This window comes from Manis pentadactyla, chromosome 10 (genome assembly GCF_030020395.1).
Source record: "Manis pentadactyla isolate mManPen7 chromosome 10, mManPen7.hap1, whole genome shotgun sequence".
Classification (NCBI taxonomy): domain Eukaryota; kingdom Metazoa; phylum Chordata; class Mammalia; order Pholidota; family Manidae; genus Manis; species Manis pentadactyla.
In genome coordinates this window covers 31030178-31054271 of record NC_080028.1, presented here as the reverse complement: position 1 = coordinate 31054271, position 24094 = coordinate 31030178, and the positions used below count along the sequence as shown (strand labels likewise).

Here is a 24094-nt window from a genome sequence, read left to right as displayed (position 1 = left end):
AAAAAAATTACTTTTACATAAATTTTTTTAAAAAGCTACACATAAAAGAAGCCAGACACATTTAATATGATTTCATTTATATAAAGTTCAAGACAAAAAAATTAATGAGTGATGTGAGGATAGTGGCTGCCAATGGGAAATGAGTGTACAAGAAAGAAGCATGAGGAAATATTCTAAGCTGATGAACGTTTCTGCATCCTGATCTGTGTGGTGTGTACACATGTGTACATATTGGAAAAAACCCATTGAGCACTACCTTTAAGATGAAGGCACCTTACACATTTGAATTGCATATTTTATGTTTCAATAAATAGGAAAACTTAACTGAAATATCCATTCCCAGGCACGTTTTCCCAGTTCCCATGAGTACAGATTTCCATGTGGTACAGCTGGCAGGGTAAATAATCCCCATCCTCCCAAAGCAGGCAGCACTTCCCCCGACCAACTGTGCTGAGACTGACCCCAGCTACTGGTCTAGACACCACCGGGGCAGGTAAGGGCGGGTGAGGGACACTTCACTGGACAGCTGCCTCTGGTGAGGCTTCTGCACGGCATCGAAAAGAGGGAAAAACTGCTATAATCTCACCAGCGTTGGTGGGCCAATTCTGTGGGCCCTGATGATTCAAGGATTCGGGAACTGAAGCGTATCCACCCAGATGTACAAATCCCAAGTCTCATGGTCTCACTCCTTTCCTATTAAGACCCTAAATATGGCATATATTTGCTGAACTGTGAATTAAGCCTCCTTTTTTTTTTAATTGAAGGGTAGTTGACAACAGTATTATATTACATTAGTTTCAGGTGTACAACACAGTGATTCAACATTTATATACATGATAATTCTAGGTACCAGCTATCACCATAACAAGTTGTTACAATATTTTGACTATATTCCTTATGCTATACATTACAACCCGGTTACTTATTTATTTTACAATTGGAAGTGTGTTTATATATATATATATATATTTTTTTTTTTTTTTTTTTGTGAGGGCATCTCTCATATTTATTGATCAAATAGTTGTTAACAACAATAAATTTCTGTATAGGGGGGTCAATACTCAATGCACAATCATTAATCCACCCCAAGCCTAATTTTCGTCAGTCTCCAATCTTCTGATGCATAACGAACAAATTCTTACATGGAGTACAAATTCTTACATAGTGAATAAGTTACATGGTTAACAGTGCGAGGGCAGTCATCACAGAAGCTTTCAGTTTTGTTCATGCATTATGAACTATAAACAGTTCAAATATGAATATTTATTTGATTTTTAAACTTGATTTATATGTGGAGACCACATTTTTCTCTTTAATTTTATGATTTTTAATAAAAAGCTGAAGTGGTAGGTAGATACGAGATAAAGGTAGAAAACAGAGTTTAGTGTTGTAAGAGAGCAAATGTAGATGATCAGGTGTGTGCCTGTAGACTATGTGTTAATCCGAGCTAGACGAGGGCAATAAACATCCATGTATGCAGAAGATTTCTCTCAGAACATGAGGGGGGAGGTTCTAAGCCTCACCTCTGCTGCTCCCCATGTTCTCACCAGATGGCCCCCTGCGACTGTGCCTGTCTTAGTTTATTCCTCCCTTGAGGAATCTTACCCATCTCTGGCTAACCAGTCATCTTCCGGGGCCATACAGGGAAATGTTAAATTGGTAAGTGAGAGAGAAGCCTTATTGTTTGAAAAGGTTAGCTTTTTACTTCTTTGCATATTTATGCCCTGGGGCTTCTATGCCCAGCATTTGTCTTGAGGTGTCTTTACCACTTGGAAGAATTATGTTACTCGGTAAATTCGACATGTGGCACGAGTTCTATTTAAAGGTTGTGATTAGGTAGGAAGATTAAAAGCTATAGAAGTAGCAGGCAGAAGAAAACCTGGGAAGATTGATTATTTCTTTGACATATCTTCTTGTAGAGTAACTTCAGCATGGATAGGTTTTAAACTACTAATTAAATTGTGCACACACATTAACATAATAGGAATATAGTTACCTAACCAAAGCATACCTGTAATTACCAGCCATCTCCAGTGAAACCAAGAAAACCAATTAGGCACCTTAGGCATTTGTGAAAACTTATCTATGATATGGTGGATATTGTCTGACTGAACTTAAACAGTCTGAGAGAATTCAGATAAACTAGAACACCCCATTCCTGGGGACTGTTCATATCCCATATGTTCTTTTAACAATAAATAGTCTGTGGTTGTAAGATTTTGGAGTGCTACAATTTGCACTTCTCCTAAGTCTTAGTTTAGTTCCAACAGTATAGATCCAGTCCAATTTGTTGTTTTACTGTATGCACAGGCCAGCTTAGATATCTCCTTCATCATTCCCATGGCAAGTCCAGGAACTGGTGGGATGAGTGCATCTACATCTGTGGCAGTGCGTGGATCTTTGTTGGAGTTGTTTTTTTTTGCTGATCATCTTCTGTCATGAGTCTTCCCGACAGTGCTGATGTTGGAAGTTCTTTTTCATATCGTATCTTAGTTCATTTTCGGGGTAGCCAAATTAGGCTTTGATCCTCTGTATAAACACAAACAGACCCTTTGCCTACACTTTTATATGCCCTTTATACCCTTGTGTAGAACTCATTAGAGGTCACCACATAGGAAATGCTTTTTTTTTTTTTAATCATTAATCTACACTTACATGACGAATACTTTGTTTACTAGGCTCTCCCCTATACAAGGTTCCCCCTATATATTCCTTTACAGTCACTGTCCATCAGTGTAGCATACTGTTGTAGAATCACTACTTGTCTTCTCTGTGTTGAACAGCCCTCCCCTTTCTCCCACCCCGCTATGGATGCTAATCATAATACCCCTCTTTTTCTGCCCCCCCTTATCCCTCCCTACCCACCCATCCTCCCCAGTACCTTTCCCTTTGGTACCTGTTAGTCCATTCTTGAGTTCTGTGATTCTGCTGCTGTTTTGTTCCTTCAGTTTTTCCTTTGTTCTTATATTCCACAGATGAGTGAAATCATTTGGTATTTCTCTTTCTCTGCTTGGCTTGTTTCACTGGGCATAATACCCTCCAGCTCTATCCATGTTGCTGCAAATGGTTGGATTTGCCCTTTTCTTATGGCTGAGTAGTATTCCATTGTGTATATGTACCACATCTTCTTTATCCATTCATCTATTGATGGACATTTAGGTTGCTTCCAATTCTTGGCTATTGTAAATAGTGCTGCGATAAACATAGGGGTACATTGGTCTTTCTCATACTTGATTGCTGCATTCTTAGGGTAAATTCCTAGGAGTGCAATTCCTGGGTCAAATGGTATGTCTGTTTTGAGCATTTTGATGTACCTCCATACTGCTTTCCACAATGGTTGAACAAGTTTACATTCCCACCAGCAGTGTAGGAGGGTTCCCCTTTCTCCACAGCCTCGCCAACATTTGTTGTTGTTTGTCTTTTGGATGGCAGCCATCCTTACTGGTGTGAGGTGATACCTCATTGTAGTTTTAATTTGCATTTCTCTGATAATTAGCGATGTGGAGCATCTTTTCATGTGTCTGTTGACAATCTGTATTTCTTTTTTGGAGAACCGTCTGTTCAGTTCCTTTGCCCATTTTTTAATTGGGTTATTTGTTTTTTGTTTGTTGAGGTGTGTGAGCTCTTTATATATTCTGGACGTCAAGCCTTTATCGGATGTGTCATTTTCAAATATATTCTCCTTTACTGTAGGGTTCCTTTTTGTTCTATTGATGGTGTCTTTTGCTGTACCGAAGCTTTTCAGTTTAATATAGTCCCACTTGTTCATTTTTGCTGTTGTTTTCCTTGCCCGGGGAGATATGTTCAAGAAGAGGTCACTCATGTTTATGTCTGAGAGGTTTTTGCCTATGTTTTCTTCCAAGAGTTTAATGGTTTCGTGACTTACATTCAGGTCTTTGATCCATTTTGAGTTTACTTTTGTATATGGGGTTAGACAATGGTCTTCTTTCATTCTCCTACATGTAGCTGTCCAGTTTTGCCAGCACCATCTGTTGAAGAGACTGTCATTTTGCCATTGTATGTCCATGGCTCCTTTATCAAATATTAATTGACCATATATGTCTGGGTTAATGTCTGGATCGTCTAGTCTGTTCCATTGGTCTGTGGCTCTGTTCTTGTGCCAGTACCAAATTGTCTTGATTACTATGGCTTTATAATAGAGCTTGAAGTTGGGGAGTGAGATCTCCCCTACTTTATTGTTCTTTCTCAGGATTGCTTTGGCTATTCGGGGTCTTTGGTGGTTCCATATGAATTTTTGAATTATTTCTTCCAGTTCATTGAAGAATGTTGCTGGTAGTTTCATAGGGATTGCATCAAATCTGTATATTGCTTTGGGCAGGATGGCCATTTTGACGATATTAATTCTTCCTAGCCACGAGCATGGGATGAGTTTCCATCTGTTAGTGTCCCCTTTAATTTCTTTTAAGAGTGACCTGTAGTTCTCAGAATATAAGTCTTTCACTTCTTTGGTTAGGTTTATTCCTAGGTATTTTATTTTTTTTGATGCAATTGTGAATGGAGTTGTTTTCCTGATTTCTCTTTCTGTTAGTTCATTGTTGGTATATAGGAAAGCCACAGATTTCTGTGTGTTGATTTTGTATCCTGCAACTTTGCTGTATTCTGATATCAGTTCTAGTAGTTCTGGGGTGGAGTCTTTAGGTTTTTTTATGTACAGTATCATGTCATCTGCAAATAGTGACAGTTTAACTTCTTTTTTGCCAATCTGGATTCCTTGTATTTCTTTGTTTTGTCTAATTGCCATGGCTAGGACCTCCAGTACTATGTTAAATAACAGTGGGTAGAGTGGGCATCCCTGTCTAGTTCCCGATCTCAGCGGAAATGCTTTCAGCTTCTCGCTGTTCAATATAATGTTGGCTGTGGGTTTTTCATAGATGGCCTTTATTATGTTGAGATACTTGCGCTCTATTCCCATTTTGCTGAGAGTTTTTATCATGAATGGATGTTGAACTTTGTCAAATGCTTTTTCAGCATCTATGGAGATGATCATGTGGTTTTTGTCCTTCTTTTTGTTGATGTGGTGGATGATATTGATGGACTTTCGAATGTTGTGCCATCCTTGCATCCCTGGGATGAATCCCACTTGGTCATGGTGTACGATGGTTTTGATGTATTTTTGAATTCGGTTTGCTAAAATTTTGTTGAGTATTTTTGCATCTACGTTCATCAGGGATATTGGTCTGTAGTTTTCTTTTTTGGTGGTGTCTTTGCCTGGTTTTATTATTAGGGTGATGTTAGCTTCATAGAATGAGTTTGGGAGTATCCCCTCCTCTTCTATTTCTTGGAAAACTTTAAGGAGAATGGGTATTATGTCTTCCCTGTATGTCTGATAAAATTCCGAGGTAAATCCATCTGGCCTGGGGGTTTTGTTCTTTGGTAGTTTTTTAATTACCGCTTCAATTTCGTTGCTGGTAATTGGTCTGTTTAGATTTTCTGTTTCTTTTTGGGTCAGTCTTGGAAGGTTGTATTTTTCTAGGAAGTTGTCCATTTCTCCTAGGTTTCCCAGCTTGTTAGCATATAGGTTTTCATAGTAGTCTCTAATCATTCTTTGTATTTCTGTGGGGTCCGTTGTGATTTGTCCTTTCTCGTTTCTGATACTGTTGATTTGTGTTGACTCTCTTTTCCTCTTAATCAGGCTGGCTAGAAGCTTATCTATTTTGTTTATTTTCTCGAAGAACCAGCTCTTGGTTTCATTGATTTTTGCTATTGTTTTATTCTTCTCAATTTTATTTATTTCTTCTCTGATCTTTATTATGTCCCTCCTTCTGTTGACCTTACACCTCATTTGTTCTTCTTTTTCCAATTTCGATAGTTGTGACATTAGACCGTTCATTTGGGATTGCTCTTCCTTTTTAAAATATGCTTGGATTGCTATATACTTTCCTCTTAAGACTGCTTTTGCTGTGTCCCACAGAAGTTGGGGCTTAGTATTGTTGTTGTCATTTGTTTCCATATATTGCTGGATCTCCATTTTGATTTGGTCATTGATCCATTGATTATTAAGAGCGTGTTGTTTAGCCTCCATGTCTTTGTGAGCCTTTTTGCTTTCTTTGAACAGTTTATTTCTATTTTAATGCCTTTGTGGTCTGAAAAGTTGGTTGGTAGGGTTTCAATCTATTGGAATTTAGATAGGCTCTTTTTGTGTCCTAGTATGTGATCTATTCTGGAGAATGTTCCATGTGGACTTGAGAAGAATGTGTATCCTGTTGCTTTTGGATGTAGAGTTCTGTAGATGTCTATTAGGTCCATCTGTTCTAGTGTGTTGTTCAGTGCCTCTGTGTCCTTACTTATTTTCTGTTTGGTGGATCTGTCCTTTGGAGTGAGTGGTGTGTTGAAGTCTCCTAGAATGAATGCATTGCATTCTATTTCCTCCTTTAGTTCTATTAATATTTGTTTCAGGTATGTTGGTGCTCCTGTATTGGGTGCATATATATTTATAATGGTTATATCCTCTTGATGGACTGAGCCCTTTATCATTATGTAATGTCCTTCTTTGTCTTTTGTTACTTTCTTTATTTTGAACTCTGTTTTGTCTGATACCAGAATTGCAACACCTGCTTTCTTCTCTCTCTGTTGTTCGCTTGAAATATCTTTTTCCATCCCTTGACTTTAAGTCTGTGTGCATCTTTGGGTTTGAGGTGATTCTCTTGTAAGCAGCATATGGATGGATCTTGCTTTTTTATCCATTCTATTACTCTGTGTCTTTTGATTGGTGCATTCAGTCCATTTACATTTAGGGTGATTATTGAAAGGTATGAATTTATTGCCATTGCAGGCTTTAAGTTTGTGGTTACCAAAGGTTTAGGGTTAGCTTCTTTATTGTCTTACTGTCTAACTTTACTCGCTTGTTGAGCTATTATAAACACAGTCTGATGATTCTTTATTTCTCTCCCTTCTTATTCCTCCTCCTCCATTCTTCATATGTTGGGTGTTTTGTTGTGTGCTCTTTTTAGGAGTGCTCCCATCTAGAGCAGTCCCTGTAAAATGCCCTGTAGAGGTGGTTTGTGGGAGGCAAATTCCCTCAACTTTTGCTTGTCTGGGAATTGTTTAATCCCTCCTTCATATTTAAATGATATTCGTGCTGGATACAGTAGTCTTGGTTCGAGGCCCTTCTGTTTCATTGCATTAAGTATATCATGCCATTCTCTTCTGGCCTGTAGGGTTTCTGTTGAGAAGTCTGATGATAGCCTGATGGGTTTTCCTTTGTAGGTAACCTTTTTTTTTCTCTCTGGCTGCCTGTAATACTTTGTCCTTGTCTTTGATCTTTGCCATTTTAATTATTATGTGTCTTGGTGTTGCCCTCCTTGGATCCCTTGTCATGGGAGTTCTGTGTACCTCTGTGGTCTGAGAGGCCATTTCTTCCCCTAGTTTGGGGAAATTTTCAGCAATTATTTCTTCAAAGACATTTTCTATCCCCTTTTCTCTCTCTACTTCTTCTGGGATACCTATAATTCTTATATTGTTCCTTTTCGTTTGGTCACTCAGCTCTCTTAAAATTCTTTCATTCCTGGAGATCCTTTTATCTCTCTCTGCATCAGCTTCTCTGCGTTCCTGTTCTCTGTTTTCTATTCCATTAATGGTCCCTTGCATCTCATCCATTCTGTTTTGAAGTCCTTCCAGAGCTTGTTTTATTTCTGAATTCTCCTTCCTTAGTTCTTGCATATTTCTCTGCAAGTCCATCAGCATGGTTATGACTTTTGTTTTGAATTCTTTTTCAGGAAGACTGGTTAAATCTATCTCCCCAGGTTCCTTCTCAGGGGAAGATGTAGCAGTTGCTGAAGCTGTCTGGGTTAGTCTTGTCTGGATCATATTTTTTTGCGTTTTCATGTTGACAGGTGCTATTGACTGTCAGCTGGGAGGGCCAAAATTTTCACTTGCTACTGGCCTTTCTTTACTGGGACAACTGTGACCCCTAGTGGCTTGTGTTGGGTAATTGCGTGTAGAGTGGGTCTTTGTGTCTTGCCTGGCCGGAAGGGAGAAATTTCCCTTTCTGTGGGCGGAATTCGTCTCAGGCTGCTTCTCTGCTTTCGCAGCGCCCGGTGGGGTAATGGATGGGGGGGCTGCTTGACTGTTTACCTCCGTGAGGGGTCTCAGAGCTGTTGCCCAGGGGGTTAGTGCACCCGGTTTTCCCTGTAATTTCCAGCTGCTGTACTGTGACCTGGGTTGTTTCCGTCAAGCTGTTAAGTCCCTGTCCCTTTAAGACTTTCAAAAAGCCCCTGCTTTTCTTTCTCACAGGGGCATCAGCTTCGGCACCCGCTCAGAGGTCTTACTCCCTGTTCCCCCAGTATCCAGGGCCCCCTGGGCACGTACTGTGTCTGCGCTCTGGCCCGGATGGCTGGGGCTGGGTGTTCAGCAGCCCTGTGCTCCGTCTCCCTCCCGCTCTGCCTATTGTTCTCCCGCCGGGAGCTGGGGGGAGGGGCGCTCGGGTCCCGCCGGGCCGGGGCTTGTATCTCACCCCTTTCACCAGTCGCTGGGTTCTCGCTGGTGTAGCTGCAGTCTGGCCACTGTCCTGCGTCTTCTGGTCTCTCTTTTAGGGCTAGTTGTGTTTGTTGTATTTTCAAAAGTATATATGTTTTTGGGAGGAGATTCCCACTGTCCTACTCACGCCTCCATGTTGGCTCTGCCTCCGTTAAGCCTCCTTTTGAATTCAACTGCTCTAATAATCAGGTCCCAGGCCCTGTTTTAAGCCCAGTCTACCTTTTGGTTACAGGAGAACTGTCTTCTCATAAATTCTCATAAAGGCCTTCTGGCTCTCACACCACACCCTAGGCTAGTAATTTTCTGACCCAAGCCTGTTGTTTCTGCCCCTTAGCACACCAACTACATTTCACAACGGCAAACCAGAGGCACACTTCTTTTAATTGCCGTTGTGCCCACATCTCTCAATTGTTAAAGATGTCGCATATGCCAGTGCGTCCCCCTCTGCCCGTATCTCACCCCAATCTACCGCGGGTGAGAGCTGTGCAGCTGTGATGCGGGAACAAGGTGGGCAGCAGTACCTGAGAGGCCTCAGGAAAGCGGTCCAGAGACTGACGTTTTGAAGCTGGGCCCGTGAGCATTTGCTGGATAGGTTCCATCAACAGCTGCTACACTATGAAATGAAGTGTGAGAATGATGAATGTATAAAAATCCCAGGGAACATTCAGTCCAATATCGAGCACAAAAAAAAATGTATTTAAGAAAGTGAATAAGCATAGTAAAATGGTAAAGGTTTCCTCCATCAACAAGGAAAATAAGGCAACTGGCATGTACACCAAGGAATGTAAAGCACAGAAGAGGACCTGGTAGGCTTTCCTGCTACTGAAAGAGGGGATGGAGGGCTAAGGTCCGAGTTGGCCTGGCAGACTACATGCAGATTCCTTCATCCACCATACTCTTTACAGGCGGGTGGTATCCAGGCACTCCTGCGTTCCCTGCTCCGTGACTGCTCCTCACCTGCCTGTGAGGCCCGTGCATTTTGTGCAGCCTGAGGTGAGTCTGTGCTGCCTCCTGAAGGAACGCCTATTTCCGCGTACCTGAGGAGGGGCCAAGGTGAAGCATGTTAACAGAGGGATTTTTCAGATTATGAAAACTTAACCCCTTTCTTCACTGTGACCTGAAGAAAGCCTGAAATTATACATAAATGACATTAAGAGCCATTCTAGGAGTCAACAAGAGAGTAGACCTTTTTTATAGCCCAGTGCAATGAATTAACCAAGTTAATAGTGTTGGCACTTCTTACAATAACACTTGGGGACAAACTCTTAAATTCTGGCCATAAAGTACAGAATAATGCTTTCTAATTCAACAATCATCTTCAGTCACCCTTTAACATATACGGCAAGACCTTTACAACAAGTTAAAACACTGTTCACTAGTTCTCCTTTTGCAAAAATAAAAGCCCAAGTCCAGCCCGCAGGCAACAATGTCCTGGGGCCTGATTACCTTAGAAGTGCTTCCTTTCCTGGCCTCCCAAAAATCCTGTCTGATGGTGGAGAATGTAAAATTTCCATAAGGAAGGTATTTTGGGGTGACAAACTGGTTGCTAAGTGGTGAGTTTGCGGTATTTCATGAGAAAACAACAAATTTTGTGTTAAAGAATGAAGGTAATGAGAGATGCGCAGGCTACAGCCTTCAAGCCACCCTCTGACTCCCTCAGGAGTGACCAGACAGGAAATGGAGTGCATTTGGAGAAAGGTGCCAAGTTTTATGGCAATGCTGAGTGTGGGAAGGGATGGAAATGGAGCAGGAGATCACGGTCCCACCTCTGTCCGTGTATTTCTATGTACAATACCAGTGATTGTGGGCACGGTGTTCAGTGGCTTTTACAAACCAGGCTTTTCCACTATAACTCTGATGTATTGGATTAGACCCAGACCTCAAGTGGTTGGAATAATCAATATTCCAAATTTACAAACTTGATATCTTCTCCTTACACCCAGAAAGTATCAATCAAACCCCCAGAATGAAGGAAACAGTGGAAAGGCTGTGGTAACCTGACTACCAATGGTGAGCTTTCTCTTGCCCCAACTGTACGTGAGCCTATCCCCACTGAATCTGTACTGCCAACATCCCCTGTGAGTCCTGACATCTTGTTTGCTTGTTCAGAGCAAGGCAAAAATCTCCTCACCCATATGCCCGTTTCGATCTCCCATTCTGTTGATTGCCTTTTCATTTTGTCATCTGTTTCTTTTGCTATGCAGATGCTTTTAAATTTGATGTAGCCCCATTTATTGATTTTTGCTTTTGTTGTTTGCGCTTGAGTTGTCAGATCCTAACATCATTACCAAAACCAATGTCAAGGAGTTTCTTCCCTCCATTTTCTTCTAGGAGTTTTGTGGTATCATTTCTTAAGTTTAAGTATTTTATCCATTTCAAATTAATTTTTGTGAGTGGTATAAGATGGGGGTGCAGTCACTTTGTTCTGCATGTATTCGTCCAGTTTTGTTGCAGAGACCATCCTTTCTCCATTGGGGGCTCTTGGCTCCCAGGACCAAGGTCAGTTGACCATACGTGCAGGGATTAAATATGGGCTCTATATTTTGTTACATTGGTCTGTGTTATCTATTTTTATGCCAGTTCCACACTGGTTTAATTATTATAGATTTGTAGTATGGTTTGAAATCAGGAAGGATGATGCCTCTGGCTTTGTTCTTCCTCAGGATTGCTTAGGCTATTTGGGGTGTTCTGTGATTCCATACAAATTTTAGCATATTTTTTCTATTGCTGTGAAGAATGACTTTGGAAATTTCATAGAGGTTCCATTGAATCTGTAGATGGCTTTGAGTAGTATGAACATGTTAATATATTAATTCCTCTAAGACATGAATGTAGGAGTGTTCCAATTTGTTTGGCTCTTCTTTGATTTTTTTCAACATCTTATAGTTTTCATTGTACAGATCTTTTGTTTCCTTGGTTGAATTTGTTCCTAGGTATTTTGTTGTTTTTGTTGCTGTTATGAAAGGGGTAGTTTTTTAAAATTTCTTTTTCTGATGTTTCATTATTAGTGCAGAGAAATGCAGAGAGTGAAATAGTGGTAACCAGGGACTGGGGTTTGTGAGAAAAGGAGAGATGTTGTTAAAAGGTACAAATGTGCACTTAATTGAAAAATAATTCCAGGAGATCTAATGCACAGTATAGTGAATATAGATAACAATATTGTATTATAATCATCAAACTTGCTAAGAGACCAGATCTTAACCATTCTTATAAAAAAAAGATATCATTATGTATGATAGAAGTGCTAACTATAGCTCTAATTGCAATCATATTCTAATATATATAATGTATCAAGACAACATATTAAACACCTTAAATTTATACAATGTCATATGTCAAATATATTTCAACTAAAATCATTAATTTTAATTTTTTTAAGTGACCTTGAGTTAATAATTGGGCACACCTCAGCTCCCCTGAGAACCTCTAAAGGATATTTTTAGCCCCGAGGAGCCATCAGGAAAATGTACCTTTTCCAGCAGATTATATTTCTTAATGCCCTTTCTTATTCTTTTTTTATCCTATACAAGCTTAATAGGAGTTCTGCTAGGTTTTAGATCATTTCTTTAATTCAGAAACTTGAAATGCTACTCTGGAGAGAAACCCCTGTGCCAGGAAGTTTAACTTTCTGGTTACCTGGAAATTGTGTGGTTAGTGAATCCAGAACTTGACTTCGGGCTGGGACTTTAGGGATACAGGGCAGTGGCTCAGCTCTCCCTGGACACCCAACCCAGCTAATTGATATCTAAGAGCAGACGGCCTCCTGAATGGTTCTGGTACAGCATTCTTTCTTTAAGCAACACTCTTAGAAGAGTCTTCAGAATCACAGATGAAATAAATGCAGAGAAGGCACGTTGCTGCACCTGAGAACACATGAGAGGATTTTAATGTATTTGTCTGTATTTCAGCTTCTTTAGAGAAATTGTCTTGTCTTTCCGTATAATGATGTGCAGTGCACAATGACACCACTCTAACATCTACTAACAAAGAGAAAATGCCTCCTGATACACTGAGCTTCAGACTCCTGTGACACATGCTCGCTTAACCGGGAGACTCTACCATGACGTTTCAACCCATGATGGGAAAGAGAACTCAAAAGTGACCCCTCCAGAAAAATTGACAACATGGTAATGTCTTCCCTGATTCCTTTCTATCCCCTCTTTTTCTTCATAGAAAGATCTGCATTTATGTTCTAATCAGCTGACAATCTTCTCCATTCCCCAACCTTTGCCACTTCATCATTCATTCTATTTATTCTCAAGCCTCAGGCTCCGACTCTATCCTCCCTATCCCCTGATCTGGAGATGAAATCTTCCTACTCCCTGCATGTCATCTCCTGCCTGGATGGGGCCCAGAAATTGGCTCCTCCAAATGTTCCGTTAACCCCAGCTGCCTGGGATGTTTTCTCAGAATGGCCCCTCTTCCTGCCTGTATAACCCTAAGGACAAGCACATCGTATCGCCTGATCTTAAATCATCTCATTCTTTAAGATCCCAAAACATATAAGAAAACTGACAGCTGGAATGAAAAGAAGACTTTAGAGATAAATATTGAGCCGTTGAAGCAACTTACTCCTCTACCTGCCCACAACTCCAATAGGAAACTGAAGTAAATATTTCATGCTTTTTAAACCACCTGCAGATAGCCACTACTAAGTGAATATTATAGGAGGGTGCACAGGAAGGAACAGCTTTGATAATAATTCAGTTGGATCAGGTTTGTGCTGGTTCGCTCCTTTGCCAGCACTGGTATCCTTCTCACCAGTTCAGATCCTGCCCCAATGAGTCCAGGGTCTGAATGTTGTTCCAGGATCCCTCAAGCCACCTTGAAGGCTGACCTATGATACAGTTTATTTGTTTATTCATTTATTCATTCCAAATATAGCTTTTAACAAAGAGTGTGGGCAAGACTTTTCTAGGGCACTTCTGAATCCTCTTATCACATCTTTTGTCCTTTGCTTACATCAACTACCACTTCATTCATTTGTATTCCCTGGTCTCACTCATGTGAAAATCTGACATCAGACTCTCACACGTCAGGAAGAAATGAAGCCAATGGCTTCCGTTGCAAGTAGGGATGAGAGCTGAGATTCATTTTCCTGGGAAGGTGACTTAATGAATTACAAGGCTTTACCATTTTTCATTCTAAAAAGTCTATCCCCTCAGTTTAAAGTGATGTTTAGGGTGGGGTAGGAGGGTCCTTTCTCTGTAAATTACAGTAAGTTGCTCCCTCGGGCACCCAAAATGTGAATGTAGGACCACACAGAAAAAAAGATCCTCTAGAAAAACTACACTCAGAAATATGAGATTCCAGAAATAGTCTCACTTAACCCGACACCCACCGCTGCCCTGAAAATGGTGGCCAGGTCTCCTTGCGAGTAAACTTGGAGAGAGGAAGCAACATATATAAAAAAATATCCAAGTAATTTAAATACATGAAAATATCTGAATTTTGTAAGAATAAGTCCAATTTATTGTGTCACTTTGCTTGTGTACACTCCATATGTAATGTTTTTTTTCAAAAGTATTTACAAATTTGTTTATTCAGGAACCTCATACTTAATTTCTCCAGCTGTTTCTGCTCCATTGTCATTGGAAGTTAGCCAACACCCTGCAGGTCCACAAAGGTGAGCATTTGTCTTCTTGCCCCAGCGCACAGGTAACCTACACTGGGGTCTAAGATGGGCCTAAGCTTTGGCTGATGAGTTTATTAATGGGATCAGAACTTAAGTTTCTCTTGATGAGTTAGCCTGGGGTCATGTTTTGCTGGCCAGGACTGAAGGGCCACAAGGAGGTATTCTGTGATAAAGGAGTATTAAAACTTTTGTGAGTTCAGAAGTCACATAGGGTCAGATTGTGAACTGCGAAACAAAAACAGAACACTGCTAAGTCATCTTAAATAACCATGCCCCTCAGGAAACTTCATATACAACAGTGGCTGACTACATGTGATTTTAACTACTTTTAAGATGTTGCTACTGTTAAGATGTGGTCTCTGTTCCCAATGAGCTTACAGTCTGGAGGGGCAAACAGAAATACACACTTAATATTGATGAGGAAAAAAACCATAATTCAGACTATGACATATGGCACCTGAGAACAGAAGCCCAGGGATTGAATAGAGGCTGTGGGTTAGAGGAGGGGAAGTCAGGACAAAGAACGTCAGAGCTGAGGTGGGTCAGGGGGCTCGTGCAAGTTCAGATCCATAGATTAAAGTGGAGAACTTCTGAGTGGAGAATCCTGTAAGCATAGGTAAAGAAACAAACAGACCTTTCTGGTACCGAAAGTGGCCAGTTTGGTTGAAAGGTAGGTCGTGTGCAGACAAGGAAGAACTCTGGATGTCAGGTAGGAAAAGTGGTCTATGCACCAATGGATCTGGGCACTGATTTAGAAAAAGCCGTACAATTTATTTCCTGGGTTTCTACTGGTTGTCTACCTGGCATTGCAAAATCTCCCTGAATACTGGATTTCCCAAGAGTAAAGCACATATAAGATTGCCTGCCATGAAATCACATACAAAATTGTATATAAAAGCAGTGTGAGAGAAGATATAGACACTGATAGAAAACTACTCTGAACACAAAACAAGTGCTATTAAAATTTGCTGTGCTGTTTAGAAAGTTAGAAGCCATTGGATGATTATAAACAAAAAGAGTAATTCTTGGGAAACAGGGAAAGGAAAGAGAATGTGCTGCAAATATGTGTTATAATGTTTCCTAAAACCAAATGACTATAAGAATAAACTATAGTAAAATCCAGATGTAAATGAACTAGCATGAATGTATAGATCAGCCAGATGAATTTATTTCCCCTGTGACATTCCTGTAGAAAAGGAATGGGAATCCATAAGAGTGTGAAGACTGTAATCCAAGATAGCAACTGACAAACCATAATAAAACATCTTCCTCAGATTCAGTGAGAGTGACTTTGAGTGTCTCAGCACAGCCTCCAGACAGGGCGGGGGATGTGTGAGAAGAGGGGTGAGGCTCTGAAGGAGACAGGTGATCTCATCCTGTTTTTATCTTATTCCAGGGAAGCATCCTCACGAATGGCCTTGAGGAACCACAGCACCAACTCCGAGCTTGTTCTCACGGGGCTGTCTCATGACCCCCACGTCCAGTCCCTGCTCTTTGTGCTCTTCCTGGGGATTTACCTCCTGACCCTGACCGGGAACCTGACGCTGCTGCTGCTGATCAGGGCCGATTCCCGCTTCCACACACCAATGAACTTCTTCCTGAGCAATCTGTCATTCCTGGACCTATGCTTCTCCTCTGTCACTGTGCCAAAGCTGCTGAAGGACCTGCTGTCAGAGAAGAAAACCATCTCAGTGGATGGCTGCCTGGCTCTGGTCTTCTTTGTGTTTCTCAGTGCAGGAAATGAAGCCTGCCTGCTCTCAGTGATGGCCTATGACCGCTGTGCCACCATCTGCACCCTCTGCTCTATGGCCAGGTGATGAGCAACCAGCTCTGTGTGAGGGTAGTGTGGGGCTCCTGGAGCCTGGCCTCTCTCAATGCACTTGTCATAGTGCTCTTGGGTGTTGACCTCGACTTCTGTGATGCCCTCACCATCCACCACTACATCTGTGAGCTGCCCTCCCTCTTCCCTCTGTCTTGCTCTGCTGTATCTATGAATGTCAGCATCTTGTCCTTCTCTACTGTACTACTTGGTCTTGGAAACTTCCTCCCAATTTTCTTTTCCTATGCCCGTATAATACGCAACATCCTGAGCATGAGCTCCACCACAGGCAGGAGTAAGGCCTTATCCACCTGCTCCTCCCACCTCATTGCAGTGATCCTGTTCTTTAGCTTGGGTTTGATCTGCTATCTCCTGCCTCCCTCTGGTTCCTCCCTGGATTTGCTCTCTTCTCTGCAGTACAGTGTGGTCACACCCATGCTGAATCCCCTCATCTACAGCCTCAAGAACAAGGAGGTAATGACAGCTCTGAGAAGATCATTGGAGAAATATTTGCAATACCTTAGGTGGTGAACTAAGACGCATTTATTCAATAAAATTGAAAGACTGAATTTCCTCTTATGTTCACTCACCCTCCTACTCCACAGTGTCAAGTAGGGTGCATGAAAGATCCCGGGCTTCCATGAGCACCCCAGTCTTTGTTCTTGCTTCAATAAATGTCAAGGTATTTATTTTAGACCTCCATTCTGTTGATTGGAAATGAATGTGGAGACATTCCTCTGTAAGTACATTGATGAGACAACAAAAAAATTATGGTGAAAAGGTGAGATACACAGATGATCTGATTTCTCAAAAACAGAGAATAAAATTCAGTAAAATGTCTACCTGACCACTTTAATAATAAAATCTTCAGAAAGTCCCCCTGTATTTCATAAAAAATATCTAACATTAATCAATATTCACCCACATGCTTCATGATAAAATCCTATTGGAGGAATTGCAGTTAAAGTAAATAGCCACAGACAAATGCCGTAACCCAAGTTACTTAACAGAACTATGTAATTTCTCCCCAATACAGTAAGATGAGGGTAAGATATGAAATTTAAATTTTTGTTGTGGAAATAAAAATCTACTGTCGACTGAAATCTGCACCACTCTTATACTTAAGAAACATAGAGTTTATTCGTAGTCTTACTGAGGATTACGGCCAGTGAACTTACCTGGGAGGAGTTTTGGCGAAATGCTCCAAAGCCCCTTCATTTGGAAAATCTTAAATACTTTCCTAGACCGGAGGATACATGCTGAGAAGAGGTTACATTTATCAATACATAAAGCAGTGTGGCTTGGACACACCTAGTTAGTGTCCTAAAAGATCATGCCACACCCATTCCAAAGCTATCTGTGTGAGGATGCAATGATAAAGGTCCCATTAGGTGGATGTGCTCATCTTCCTTTGGGGATGGAGAGGACACATATGACAGATTATTTTATCAGTGCTGATCAGAAAATTCCTGACTGACTACATTTCTGGGAGGAGGTTGAAACTGCCATTAGGTTATTTGTTAGGTCAAGAAAGCCAAAGATATTCAGGAGTCCAGATTGATGACAGCAAGATTTAATAGAAGACTTCAATAGTGAAGGGTTGATTCAGAGAGACTACAGCCACAAAAAGAAAGTTTTGCGGTTTTATAGTAATCAGTCTTTAGCCAAGCGCATTTCTCCAGGGATGTGGGCAGGATGCACGTGCAAGAATTTCCATCTCTTGGTTAGCAGAACTCAAGCCCCACGGATGTTCTCAGTGTCTGGTCCAGGTGGTTTCCAGCTCCTCTCAAGGTCTGCCATTTCTCTAAGAATTAAACTGAAAATATCCAATTAGTTTTCTCTTTTCTGCCTTCTCGACAGTATTAAGCCCCAATTTGGTGACCTGGCCTAGCAGGAGTGACATCATGGTGGGCCTGTGTCTTTCTTTTTAACACTACAAATATTGGCAATGATATAATTATCTAACAGCAAAGTCTGAATATTCTATCTGAATTGAAAAATGATTAGTATTCCAAGAGACTTTTATGATATCCAATCTTATAATATTCATAAAATAAGTAGTTTCTATATAACAAAAATTGAATAAACACTAATTGAACAAATGAAAAATATGTATTTTCCTGCTTTTGCAAGAGCAATGTCAAATCCTCAGGATTCAACCTAACAATGAATAATGAATACCTAGAGCCCATATAAACAAAACAGCAAAAATGAAGTAGATGACATAAAAGATACTTAAAAATTAATATAGGATATACTTATTAAGCGTGCATTCATGTTCAAGTGATAAAAAATGTGGTAAACTTTAACAGAAAACATAAGAAAAATCAGCATAGGCTGGAGGTAGATGTTTGCAGAGTCGGCTGAGCAGCTCAGGAGAAACCCCAGTGAGTCAGCTTCCTTCAGTCTGTGTGCTCTGCAGTCCTCATTCACTGATTTCCTCCTCAGCCTGGTTGCAGTGTAAGCCTGACAGTTGGGGCATTCTTTTTTCATTTTGTAATGAAGGGCCTGACTTAAGCTTTGATTGCCAAGGGGCCCATTATGAAGAGGCATCCACTTTAAAGACTAAAATCTCCAAGACCCACCTTGCCAGCCACTCAACTACAGAAAGAGCCAGGTCTCAGCCCAGCACTGAGGCTCCCAAGTTTTAGAAATCTTGGTTGATTTCAGTAACCGACCTTTTAGGACTTACTTATTTTTTAGCTCTTCCCTCCTTTAAAATCCTGCTGTTCTGTTTTAAATTCACCAATAAAGATTAAACCATGGAAACAATAGGCTCCCCACCCTCCATCCCAATTAAACAGACCACACCCTAACCCAACCTCGATGTGTGGCCCCAGGGTGCTGTGTAATTTCTAGTCTTGGAAGTAATAAAAAAGTTTATTTTTTTCAATGTTTTCTGATGGTTGCTGCTAAAGGGCATCTTGCTCCCCAGAAGGGTCGGTCCGGCTTTAACCTTGGTTTGGGAAGGAGAGACGTCAGGGGAGGCTCATGACTCCACCCGCCCCTGCCTCCCCACAACCGCCAAGAACCCCCAGGCATTTCTAACCTGGCTTTACTCAGTTCTAGGTATCATAGTCTTATACAACACAAACAGAACCGAAAGATGGGAAACTACCTCTTTTGTTGTTCTTGAATTTTATATAAATGAAACCATCCTAAATGCTTAAAAGTTTAAATAGTCAAAGTCTTCAAGTCTTGATAGGGAACTAGTATAATTGGACTCACACACATTGGCGTTCGGATGGTAAATTGGTTCAACCACTTCTGAAAAATTTTTGGCACTGTCTACCAAATCACGTCTAAATGTATGATGAGAAATCTCCACGGCCTCAAACTCTTGCTCTTCTCCAAGAGAACTTTCTGTTCAAGACAACCCTCCTTAAATTTCTTTCTAAAACTTAAAAAGAGCTGATTTTCCTTTTTTAAAAAATCTTCGTGCCTGCCTGTGTTTTGCCATAGCGTATTTGTTCTGAATTTCATTCCTATGCATATATGAAGAGAAATGAGTATACTCTCCACCTTCAAAGTAAAATGGCCAGTTTTTTTACTAGTAAGACGAGTTTATTCAGGAATAGCAAAGGAATTTGGCACAGTTGCAGAACAAGCAGGTACACACAAGTCACAAAGTGGTCTGAGGCTGCTGCAGTAAGTCACATGGGCGCCCACTAGAGGCAGCAAGGTGCGCAGCACAGGGCTTGGCCACCCCCCTGGAGGAAGGAGCTCTCCAAGCTGCCTCCTGCAGGTGTGTCCGGTGTTGTGTTGAGACAGGGCTAAGAAGGCTGGGAGAACCTTCCTCTGCCGACCAGAAAGCAAAGTCTGACGCTGCTGGGCGGGGTAAGCTGCCGTGACAGCAGTGCCAGGGAAGCAACTCGGGGCTGAGCCACCAGTGAGTGGGAGGGAGCACCTGGGTCCTCAAGAGGGTGCCCGACCTTTTGGCCACGGGAGGGCGTGGGAGGTATCATCCACCTGCCCTTTCTCCTGAGGAGGGAGCTCCATCCAACGCTCGCCCTTCTGGCACCCTTCCCACTGCTGGCAAGTCTTTCAAACTGCTGCCTGGGTTTTGGGTGTCATCAGGACCCGCAGAGTATGCCTGTCTGCCACAGGCAGCTGGAGTCTCAGCCTCCCAGACGGCTCCGGCTGCCCCTGGTGTCCAGCCCCGCTCATCACCAGAACTCAGTGTAATGTGGACTCCGGGTGCTGGAGCAGATCTCAAGGGCCAGGTGTGCAGAGTCCCTGGGCGCCTATCCCCACCCCACTCTGTTCCTCTTCCTGTGCCTACCCATTACCTTCAAGCTACCTTCTGCAAAACTCGGACTTTTCTCCTACAAGATATTTGTCTGAAAGTCATCATCATTATGGACAATTTTTATCAATCATAATCATGGTTATCTTTTGTCAATATCAATTCTTCTTTCAAAACACTTTAATATGTATAATTGCCAAACTTTAGAATTTCACATAAGATAAACATGTACAGTCTTACTTCAACATTTTGTTTATTTTAAATCTATTTTCCAGTTTTGATTCTTTGAGAAGATTTTACCCAATTTATCTATTCCTTTTATTGGCATGTTTTAGCAGGTTTTATAAAATTAGCACTATTCATTTGTGATTTTTCTATGTTTAGGATTCTTATGTCTTTATGATGTAGTGAGTCCTTTATACTTACACTATCTCCCTGATGATCACTAATAATATATATTCTTCTAAAACCACATTTCTCTAATGCTCTTATACTCATTACAACTTTGTTTTACTGAGTTGCATTGTTAATTCTTTTCATCCTTTATTTACTCTATGTGATAACATATTTTTTTGTAAAGACATTTTTAGAAAAAAAATATTAGGTTCACAGCAACATTGAGAAGAGGGACAGATATTTCCCACATATACCTGCATCCACACAGACATGGCCTCTCGCGTTACCTACAGCCCCAACAGATGGTACATTTGTTACAGGATGAACCTATAATGACATTTCATACTCACCCAGGGTCCATAGCTTTTAACGTATTTTTAGACATTTTGGAAAAATGTTCTGAAAACTACTTTTAAATCAAAAAATTTTGCCAAAATAGTACAGAAATGCCTGTGTACTAGTCACCTACTTCTCCTAAATTATACTATTCTACACAGTCAGAGCACAGTTATTAAAGCTAGGAGAGTGACAGTGACACAAAACCATTAAGCTTATTCTGATTTTACTACTTTTTACATGTAGTCTTCTCTTGAGGTTAGTTTATTTTTAACTACAACCACTATAATACTAGGAATGGCTAAAATTAATGAAAAGTACAATAACAGTATGGTCAGTGTTGCAGAGTAAATGAATCCCTCATACGTTTCAGGTAGGAATATAAAATGGTACAGACATTCTGGAAAACAGAATGGAAAAAACATTTTTATTAAGTTAAACTAACATTTACAACATGCCACAGCAAATCCTCTCCTGTGTGTATGCTCTCATGAAGTGAAAACTTACGTTCACACAAAAACCTGCACATGTATGTTTGTAACAGTTTTAATTGTAATAGTCGGTAACTGTAAATCACCTGATACTGTTCCCAACCTGATAGTACATATACAAAACATAGAAAAGCCTTAAGATGGAACACAACACAGTAAGGAAAAGAAGCATTCCTCTCTCTCATTCTTCATATTGGTCTCATCAATACCTGAGTAGCTCTATGAATTTCTAAGATTCAGTTCTGCATCCAATGTCTAAAGCAACTAGGAAGAACACTTACTGTCAAGTTACCAGAACATCTTGCTGTAGTGAACTAATTCTCTGCCATCCTCTGACTATGGTCAGCTCCTGAAATATTGGTGATATTTTCTAAAGGTCCTTCTCACAGCTGCTTTCACCTCATTGTTCTTCAAGCTGTAGATAAGGGGATTCACTAAGGGAGTGACCACACCATACAGAACAGAGAACACTAACTCCAGGGGTGAACCTGAGGTTGGTGTGAAATAGCGAAGGAAAGCTGAGCCATAAAACAGGAGGACAGCAGTGAGGTGGGAGGAGCAGGTGGAGAAGGCTTTGCTTCTACCTGAGGAGGAGCTGATACTCAGCATGGTGGAAACAATAAGAGTATAGGAACAGACAATTAGGACACAGGTTACAAGCCCATGCAGGAGGCTGTAGCAGAGCTGAATAGTAAAGTTTTTGGAGACATCAGAGCAGGACAGAGGGAAGAGAGAGGGCAGCTCACAGCTGTATTGGGGGATGGACTGATCCTTACAGAAGTCCAAACTCATAGCTGGTAGGATGTTAATACATGCATCCAGAAACGCCAGGCCCCAGGAGCCCCACACTTGTCCATTACAGAGTTTGTTGGTTACCTTCTGGCCATAGAGCAGAGGGTGGCAGATGGCAACATAGTGGTCATAGGCCATCACTGAGAGCAGGCAGGCTTCCGTGCCCCCTGAGTCAAACACAAAGAAGACCTGGGCCAGGCAACCCTGGACAGAGATGGTTTTCCTCTGAGACAGGAGGTTCTCCAGCAGCTTGTGCACTGTAGCCAAATTGAAACAAAGGTCCAGGAAAGAGAGGTGACTCAGGAAGAAGTACATGGGGTTGTGGAGGCAGGAATCAGCCCTGATCACCAGCAGCAACGTCAGGATCCCCAGCAGGATCTGGAGGTAAATCATTAGGAACAGCGCAAAGAGCAGGGCCTGGATGTGGGGGTCTGCAGACAGCCCCAAGAGGATGAACGCGCTGATGGCACTGTGGTTCCCCAAAGCCATTCAGTTCCTTTGTTCCATTGGAATAAGAACAGGAAGTGTGCAGAGCCTTCAGTGCCCCTACCAAAGTCCCAAGACGTGCCCATCCTCTCCCTATACAATGATTTGTTTTAAGATTTTAAACTCCTCACTGGCTCCCTCAGGTATTTTTTCTCCCCCAACCATCCCTCCATACACCTCACAGGTCATGAAGCCCTATTGTCAGTCCTCCTGTATTTGAGCTCTTCTCATTATCTGTTCTAAAAGCTATGCCCATCTTCTCCACCTTCTTCAACTGGGCCTGGAGCCCTCAGCTCCATCATCTCTCACACACTCTAGTGTACTTCTGAGAGTGGCTGCCCTCACCCCTTCTCTGCTGTTATCCCTCATACAATTATTTATTCAGTGTCTCTCCATATCTAATTAGTGCTAAGAGCAAATTGTGTTTGCTTAGAGTTCATCATTTTTGAAATTATTATGGCAGTTATATATATTGCCAGTTTTAATTCTCAGAATCAGATTGAGATGCCCGTGTGTGCAATAGTATGTGTGGATAAGTGGACAGGAATTCGACTGCAATGGAAGAGATTGTCTATTTTACAGGTGAGAATATTGGAGGTGCCTGAAAGATATCTAACTTCACACCTTAGTTGGTTTTGCATTTATGTGATGTCTCTATGCCCTCAGTCCCTGCCCATGGATGTCAAAATGCCTCACAGTCCCTGCCCATGGAATAATTTTGAACTTGTTGCTTGATTTTTAAGAGCCTCCATCATCTAAGATTAACTTCTTTCTCCTGTCAGAACTCCCGCCACTCCCCCAATGGCCTCTCCGCCATCCCAAATGAGGCTCACCCAGAATAATTGCCATTGGCAATGGCTAAAATTCAGTCACTAGAGGTTTGTTTTATTAAAATAAGTGTGGCCCTACAGAAAAATTGGAACAACACTTGGAGACACAGCACATGAATCTGGGTTCACATCTAACTCCTCCATGTGCAGAAGATGTGTATGTTTCCCAATGCACCAGGCAGTGAGGTTTCCTTTTTGGAAAAAGGAAATATAACAAGTGTTTGCAACTTCATCCACTTAACTCAAAAAGTGCTAGTGACCCAGAAAGTGTTAATTAGTGATTGAGTGAGTGAATTAATAGCAGACTGAGGTCTGGAGACTAAGGAAAGTGAGAACATCTCTTCTCCCAGGAAGGATTGGACAGATTGACCAGAATGGGGGATTCCATGGGGGCGGTGTTCATTCCTATGTTCATGGGGGCAGGGATCCATAAAGAGGAGAAATAGGAGGAAGCTGATGCTAATAGAGTAGGGAAGACAAATTTTCGCAGTCGATTTCCCACCCCGCAAACCTACAGTGGCTCTTACCCACTTTCCTGGTACCCCCACAACCTCCCTCAGCAGAGTC

General features: G+C 41.4%; 1 protein-coding gene and 1 pseudogene across 1 annotated transcript; one reads left to right on the top strand and one right to left on the bottom strand.

Annotated features, from left to right (window-relative positions):
• Nucleotides 1-15543: 15543 nt before the first annotated feature.
• On the top strand, nucleotides 15544-16481 carry LOC118907730 (olfactory receptor 8S1-like; annotated as a pseudogene).
• Nucleotides 16482-21761: 5280 nt separating this feature from the next.
• Nucleotides 21762-22700, bottom strand: LOC118934901 (olfactory receptor 8S1-like). The gene has a single exon (XM_036930840.2). It carries the CDS (start codon nucleotides 22698-22700, stop codon nucleotides 21762-21764), a length of 939 nt encoding a protein of 312 aa, XP_036786735.2.
• Nucleotides 22701-24094: the final 1394 nt, after the last annotated feature.